Source organism: Musa acuminata, chromosome BXJ2-8 (genome assembly GCF_036884655.1).
Source record: "Musa acuminata AAA Group cultivar baxijiao chromosome BXJ2-8, Cavendish_Baxijiao_AAA, whole genome shotgun sequence".
NCBI lineage: Eukaryota > Viridiplantae > Streptophyta > Magnoliopsida > Zingiberales > Musaceae > Musa > Musa acuminata.
The window spans coordinates 203,096-211,394 of NC_088345.1; the positions used below are offsets into that span (position 1 = coordinate 203,096).

General features: G+C 39.1%; 1 protein-coding gene across 2 annotated transcripts; it reads right to left on the minus strand.

The window, feature by feature from the left end:
- Window positions 1-371: 371 nt before the first annotated feature.
- LOC103994212 (annexin D3) lies at window positions 372-3,469 on the minus strand. Of its 2 annotated transcripts, XM_009414544.3 has the most exons (6): window positions 3,317-3,469; window positions 3,079-3,224; window positions 1,704-1,931; window positions 1,385-1,597; window positions 998-1,087; window positions 372-923 (listed from the first exon to the last, which is right to left on the minus strand). In XM_009414544.3, the coding sequence occupies exons 1-6, from the start codon at window positions 3,390-3,392 to the stop codon at window positions 717-719; spliced, it is 960 nt and encodes a 319-aa protein (XP_009412819.2). In that variant the 5' UTR covers window positions 3,393-3,469; the 3' UTR covers window positions 372-716. The 2 variants fall into 2 exon arrangements, with proteins under 2 accessions (XP_009412819.2, XP_064975424.1); XM_065119352.1 differs by lacking the exon at window positions 1,385-1,597 and having other exon boundaries at window positions 3,317-3,457.
- Between the last annotated feature and the right edge of the window lie 4,830 nt (window positions 3,470-8,299).

The window sequence follows — 8,299 nt, forward strand, 5'->3', positions numbered from 1 at the left end:
CTCCAAATTTTATAACATGGCACTGTAAAAAGCTCCAATCAATAATAATCAAACTCTTGTAAGGTGACACCTTATAACCTATTGCAACGTAGGATGCTACAATATTATGAAAATATAAAACAAAAGTTCTAAAAAAAAAAAATCCTTACCGTGAATAAAATATAAAAAGAACATCTAAGATGATTTCAACATATCAAAAGGATACTGTTATTCTAATTGATTTAAACATACCACAAACATTTATATAATGTAGTGATCTAATACAAAACTGAAATATGATTCATATTCCATATCAAAAGAGAGCAAAATCAACTTAAACCCATAAAATAAAAAAAAAAGTAGAGAATAGTAAGACGTAGGGGGAAAAAACGGAAAAAGAGAACATTGATTACACATTATAAGATGCAATGTAATGACACTCAAAACTACATAATTATAATAACACCCTGGATAGAGCTTAATGCTAGAAATGGTTCCGTCTGGCTCACAATATCCAAGTCCAAGATTGTTGTGCTTTTAGGTGTCTGTACATGTACCATACTTGCAGCCTTGCGTTACTGCTGATGATGCAGCACCTCGAGAGGTAACTTTTTTAACCATCTTACCCATAAACAGTATCCACCGAATACTTGTCAAGACATAGATCTCATGCAACTCTCCACATACATCTCTTATTCGTTAGCATACATTATAGCAATTAACATTTACAGTCTGCTTCATGAGTCCGCACTGCCTACCAGTGCAAGCAAGAAACTCTTGTAATATCCAGAAGTGTCACCGATAACATCATCATTCAGAGTGGTTCGGTATCTCTTCTTATACTCCTCTTTTATCTTTTTCATATCGATCTCAGCTCGACTTACTATAGATCTTGTAAGAGAGGCCTCATCTGTTCCAAGTCCTAAGATTGAAGATCTTATCACCTAGAACAACAAGTATTTTAAATAACAAAACAATATAGAAAAACACATTTTTGTTACAGTTCTTGTGATATTACCTCCGCAAAGTGTCTCTCAGGGGAAGTCAGGCACCAAACAATAGCCTTAAGCATTGAGAACAATTGGCTGCTGCCTTGATTGCTGATGTCCTGTTCGAATTATTAAGAATGTTGACTATGAATCTTTTAGCTCACTAAACATCGAGAAACATTTGAAAGAGAGAATAACAGCAAACAATTCAACCGAATACTTGAAGCAAGCAGAAGTTTTTGGATGTTGTTTTTAGGTTTCAGCATAATTGTCACCTATAGAACTACTAATCTGGATCTTATTTGTTGAAATCTATTATTCATGAATTTCTAAACCTAGATAGAAAATCAGATGGTTAGAAATGAAAAATATAGCTTTGTGTATTTTGTAATTCCTTTTCTCATTGCTCTAAGCACCTCATCAATGGCTTTTCCAAAATTTTGCTCATAATGCTTGAAAGTTTCTTTGAGTTGAACTTTGTTCCTTGTGCTTAGTATGCGAATAACTTCCGCATGGCAGGGTTGGCTTTTTCTAATGGCATCATGGAGCTCAGCTGCCTCAGATTTTGCTATCTCCTCGTCCACATGCTCGCCATCATACCTATATGAGCTCACTAGTTGAACCAACAACTGCGCAGAAGCGAAATGGCATGAACTGTTCCTGTCAAATACTCCACCAGCTTGCGATATTAAAGTAAGCGAGTACATATATATTAAAATTATGCATCTCAACTACCTGTCTGAGAGGGTTTGTTTCAGAGAACTTGAAAGCTACGTCTTCTTCAATAGATGATAAGAAAAGGGAATGATATGCCTTTCTGACAGCCATCAGATGATCTGAACATGATGCACAGGCAACTTCTATGATCACCCAAACATGACGATCATCTTTCTTTTTCAATGCTTTGTGTGCAAGCTTGGCATCTCGTTCTGCAGGGTCTGCCGTCCACAACATCACGGCACCCTATACCACAAGACAAATACATTCTGGGTTTACTTCAAGATGTAAGAAAATATGAGATGGCTTTCTTATTACCAGATTTGGTCCAACAACAAATAACTGTAAGCTCAGACTTGCCATCCAATACCTGTACGTTTGTTAAATGTGTCCTGTAACTGGTGATACCCAAGAACAAATATCCTACTCAAAATTGATAACCTTCAATGCTGAACTTGTCCTGCATGACTTTTACAATTTGTATATATTGAAACAATCATAGTCCGTGACCACTAAATCAGCAATTGATACTTTCCTGTAGCTAAGTTTTTCATCTATGCACTTTCTTTAATCATGAGAATTAGGAACAGCACTAGAGTTCACAACTGAACAGAGAAACAAAAGAACTTGTCAGTTCCTAAAACATCGGTTACATTTTTCTTTTTCAACTGATCCAAGTTATAGCACATCAGAATGAAGTTCCCAAATGCGAATCTAGAGAAAGAAAAAAATTGATGTCACAGAACTGCCAAACAATTTTCCAGAGTAGAACTGGACATCTTGAAACTTTGAGTAAAGAGAAAGATCAGAGGCTCCAAGAAGTTGAAACAATGAAATTTGATTTCTTCTCCACCTTCATTCTTCAATTTGATTGATCCGGATGGTCATATAGCATTCTAATTCTCCTAGCAACCACATACTTTATCAATAAAGAAAGCCCAAACTCCAGCGAAAAGCAAAAGCATCTCCGACTACTAATGTGCAAAGGCTTAAACACCACAATTTCCACAAATCTCACATGATGATGTAACATTAAAACTACATGTTCACGCAGATCATGGTATAAATTATTGTTTCTTCCGACCATAAGTTAATAGATTATGAACATTGTAGTGGTCAAGGTTCTCGATAGTTATTGAAGATAATAATGTCACCGCGCTCCTCCAAAGCCACCTAATTTATCCTATACAATACTGAATTCAACTCCAATCTTGAAACAGTATTGGAGTTTATAAAATAGTTCTAAATAATATTAAATAAAAAAATGCACAAGCAAGTGAATTGCCCCATACGGTACATAGTAAAAAAAAATATAAAAATCCAGTCCAAAATTGCAATCAAGACCACAAAAGATTCACAATTCTTCAAGTTGGAAGGCATAACTAGAAATTACCCTGAAGTCGCCGGAGAGCTCCGAGTGGAGGCGTCGGAGGAGTGATTCATTGTACAAGCGATCATAAGTCTCAGAGATCGCAGCACGCTGCGCCGCTTTCCGGTGGCACAAAATCCCGATGATGGCCTGCTCGTCCGTTCCCCACCCTTGGCATACATCGTGTAAGATCTGTGTCAGTGGCCTTAAGAATAATGATACACGCCGCCCAACATCAAGCTGTAGTACATCGCATGGTTACCTTGGAAGGCTTTCCTTAGATTCTGGGCGTCTTGCTCGGGAGATGGAAGGGGGTTTGGGACTGTGATGGACGCCATGATCCCCTCCTCTGCCGGTGCGAACAGGTGGAAGACTTTAGGCTTCCACCTCTTGTGTGACAGCTGTGGAATAATTGAAAGGCAGTTGGATGAAAATGACATTTCCCTTTTAATCTGGGGTGTCTTTGGGCCCACATGAGCACCTAACGGTTTAATGTAATCGCGTGGATCACATGTCGCAACGCAACTATTTCAGGTTCTGCTTGCGGGTATTACTGGCTCGCGTTACCGTTTAATTTAACTAGCATTTGAATGCACCAAATAAGAATTAATAAATATTATTAACAAAAGTTTGAATATAATGAAGATGTCATTCACGTATAATATCAATCAAGAAAGTAATAACACTCTCACTTACTTTCTTACGCACAAGGTTTATTTTCATTTTTAACAAAGTCATAAAATCTGATATCTCATAAAATCTTATATTCTAATTTTGAAAAGTTTGCTTTAATCTATATATAAACCTAAAAAATCTACGTATCTTATTTGGACTCTCCTTGATACGAATCTCTTAGGTTATATCATATACACCTCTTCCTAGGAGTTACCATTAAGGAACACGATTTTCACGTCTATTTATCAAATCTCATAATCATAATATACTATAATAGCCAATAAAATTTGGATAGATTTTATCATGGCTACAGTTGAGAATGTTTCATCATAGTCAACATTTTGTTTTTGACGATACGCATTAGCCATTAACCTTGCTTTATAAGTCTCCACCTTTCATCTACCCCAATCTTCTTTTGAAGATTCATTTGCAACCAATGGGTACGATACTCTCATGTGCATCAACTAGGTATCAAGATCTCTTTTATTTTTTGAGTTTGTTAAGAGTCGAATAAGAGCTTATTTGATATTTATTTATTTATTAGGAGTCCAAGTATTAATGGACTCGGGGGTGGAACTCTATAAATATAGATACATCTATTTCTTTTCATCATCTACGAAATATTATTCTAGTATTTCAGTAAATCCTAAGAGGTCGATCCTCTCAAAGTGATCATCTGTTCCCATTGTAATTCCTTACATCACATTTCCACCGCAAACATCATCAAATCTTTTCCTCAAAACAGCAACTAGCATCAGCGCCACATTCCGCTCAAGCGAGAAACGACTACCATTGCAAGTCCACTACTGACCACCCTCATGCCAATCATCGTTGTTTCCCAACTGTGGTCCTCGGCATCTCTACAGTGACTCCTCTTCTTTTGCAATTCCTCATCCCTCGCAGCGATAGAAATAGGGCAACTTCCTCCATATCTCATCCCACCTTCCACTGTAGCCGTCGATCACCATTGTTTCCTTCTTCTTCACCACCGACATCGATAGCAGCAGCCTCAACCCTCGACTGCTCACGACCCCTCGGTGCTGCTAGCGTCTCATTCCATACAGTGACAGAAATAGGGCAACCCCCCACGCCTTATCCCACCTTCCGTCGTAGCCGCTGATCGCCACTGTTTCCTTCTTCTTCACCACTAGCATCGACAACAACAATTGTCGGCTCAACCCTTAGTCGCTCATGACCCCTCAGTGCCGCCAATGTCTCATTCCATGTGGCAACAAAAATAGGACAACCCCCCCATGCCTCATTCCACCTTCCGCCATAGCCACCTTTTGTTGTTGTTTCCTTCTTCTTTGCCACTAGCATCAATAGCAGCAATCATGGCCTCAACCCTTGGTCATGTGCAATCCCTCAGCATCACCAGCGTCTCATCCCACAGTGCGATAGAAATAGAGCAATCCCATGTCAATCGTCGTTGTTTCCCAACCCTTAGCGATGATGTTCCCAGTCGAGTCACCATTGATGCCTCCCAGCCACACCCTCAATGCTGCCTCAAGCCGATGTCAGCCTCCCAGCCTTGGCAGCAGCCCTTGATAAAGATGTTCTCAGTCGCAACACCCTCCAGCCTTGCCCTCAACGTTGCCTAAGGCCGACGTCACTAAAAGTTGTACTAAATAGGGCAATGTTAATGTCCTTGACTAGACATCAGAAATAAGAATGGAGATTATAAATCTGTAATCTTATGCAATAACTACCGATAACTCAATGAAAGCCTAATTAGAAGTCTTGGAAACCAAAATTGAGAACCGACTACAAGAAACCCTTAACGATTTCAAAAAAGCCTATTGGAGAACTTTAGCAAGTTTCAACAATATGAAAATTCAAATCCTACATTAAACCGATCTAGAGATACAGGAAAAGGGCCTCAAGAACATAATACAAGCTACCCATGCATGAAGGTGAAATTTGTAAGATAGAAAGATGGGGATCCGACCAATTGGGAGAAAGACGTGTATAAGAAATATTAGTGTGCAAAAACATACGAAATTAAAAACTACGCGTATAAGAAAGATATGTTACCTAAGGAGATCATATAACCCTGAAAACCTACAGGTCTATGGGAGAGGATGAAGGAGGTCAACTGTCCTCCTCTCTAGTAGTGATCCACATGATAGGGGCTGTGAAGACGCTCCTCAAATCATTGTCTAAATCTTTTCCTCGCGCGTACCACACAATCAAGAAGGGGCTGCCCCTTCTTGCTATCCATGTTGAATCTTGAATTTTGATGATAAAATCAATTGATGAAGTTATGATCTAATTAGCATTTGAGTGATGTAGGACTAACTTCGATCATGGAAAGACAAATTGATTGAAGCAAGAGAATCAAAAGTTAGGCCGGAGAGCATCATTTCATAAGATTAGGCGTCGGTTCGGAGGACTGGTTGACATGTTGGCAGAAGGACTTTATGCCATGAGTTCGGGCATCAGGCCAGAAGGATCGAACATTGCTCCAAAAAGATCAAATATTGTGGGAGGTCAACATGTCGATGGTTGGGCAATATATTGAAGGAGAGAATGATGTGCCAAAGATTCGAACGAAGCACCAGATGAACCAATGACATTCTGGACAATATAGGATTAGTTTTTGTAATCGATCGTGTCTTTATCGAAGTAGGTTAGATCATAATTAAGTTAGTTTTGGGTATAACCATGCTAACTCAATTAGGGGTCCATTAAGCCTGATCTAGTGCTGAGTTGGGCTCATTGGGATGCTTATTCAGTGCCCCAAAGTTAGGTCAAGAAGTGCCACCACCAAAATAGGCGATGGAACTACTTGTGAGCTAGAAAAGTATGAAATATACTTCTTCCAAAAAATCCGGTAGTGGTACCGCCTAGTGTCAGTGTTGCAAGCAGTGGTACCACCCAACAAAGACGGTGATATCACCAGTATCCTAGAGACCCGGGATGAGACTTTTTTTTACTCTATTTTTGAAGTTATTTGGGGTCTATAAATATCCCACTAATTCCTGCTCGGGTAAACAAGAAAGAGAGTAGAAATAGGAAAGAATACTTGAGTAAAAAGATGTTATAATCTCTCTTGAAGTATAGAGTCTCTTCCTCCTAGTGTTTAGAAGTATTTCTAAGGGAGGAGTGAGGTCTTAGTATAAAAGAGATATGTAAAAGTTCTCTTCTGAGCATCTGAAAAAGAGAAAGAGTTATAAAAAGGCTAGTTGATCTTCGCTCATTAAAAGAATATCAAAAGAGGAATTGAGAGTGGACATAGGTCGAGATGATCGAACCACTATAAAATTAGTTTATATTTCTATCCCCGCGCACCTCCCCTCCCACCCCACCCCCCCCCCCCCTCCTCTCCCTTAGTGTCGTTTACGGTCCTAACAGTCCACATGCCCTAAATAGAGGCTATTGGTTGAGGATGAGAGAGAGAGAGAAGAATATGAAGTGGCAGCAAAAAATCCTAGCTCATTGCCCTTTGATTCCCTCCTATTTATAGAGGCCCTCTATCAACTTAACCCTAATAGATCTTATCATATTGGGTAATGGATCTTCATCCAACTACTCAAGCTTCTTAGATAAGTGGGTCTCTACTTAATAATCTCTCATTGGCTCTTATTGGATCTCATCTATATGATCCAATAATTCAATGACTTATTGGATATCGAATAAGATATGAGCTCCCGCGGATATCTCATATTCAAACATCTACTCGTCGTAACTCCTATCATATGTATGACTCTCTAGGCCCAATATCAAGTTGGTCATGAGTTATACTTATTAGAACTCCTTCTGGCTCAGTGGATTATTATCTATATAATTCACTTGACTCATCGATTACGGACATACTATGCCACTACGCCGTAGTCCCCAAATGATATAGGGGAATTCAATCCATTAGACATGTCTATCCTCAGTTATCATGTATCTATAATCCCTTGTCTGTCTAATACCCTAGAGACCATATACCGAGCATGGTGCTATCAGGCCCATACGGTTTCTACTCAAGTCTCACTCTAATCAGATTCTCCTATAGAACTCTTTCTCTCTCAATCCAAATAACCTTGGTTAGGGATTTGCTGAAGCAAAAATATATAGGATATTCCTCTCATAACACCAAAATGAATGATCCTCTATCGACACTCAGTAGCCCTCGTAAGGTTGGTTGCCACTCTTGATTACCAATTGTGCTAAATTTGGAAGTTCCAGACTTATAAGTCCAGTATCAAAGAGTGGAGTATTCATATAGAACATCATTGGTGTCTCAAGTCTAAGAACCAGATATACTATTGGGACGATGGAATCGCTATTGACAATAAGGCATCATCAACTATCCAGCATTCCGTGAGCGGATTAATCAGTGAACTCATTCTCCAATGAGCACATGCATCGTATCCCTAGTGTCCCCACACGAGCAACTAAGAGACTAATCGTCTCCATCATATGGACATGTGTACAATATACTAGTATATCCAGTCATCTCGATGTCCCTCTCGAGTGACTTATGACCAGGATTATTTATGATCTATGTTTAAAGGCGAATCGATCTTATTATCATGCTCTCATCACGATCTGATTCTCATTGCACAGAATCACGAACATC

Coding starts and splice junctions, on each gene's coding strand:
- LOC103994212 (XM_009414544.3), bottom strand. CDS start 3,392: ATGGCGTCCATCACAGTCCCAAACCCCCTTCCATCTCCCGAGCAAGAC. Junction 1,932..3,078: donor AGCTCTCCGGCGACTTCAGG/GTAATTTCTAGT, acceptor CTTGTGGTATAG/GGTGCCGTGATGTTGTGGAC. Junction 924..997: donor CTGAGAGACACTTTGCGGAG/GTAATATCACAA, acceptor TTGTTGTTCTAG/GTGATAAGATCTTCAATCTT.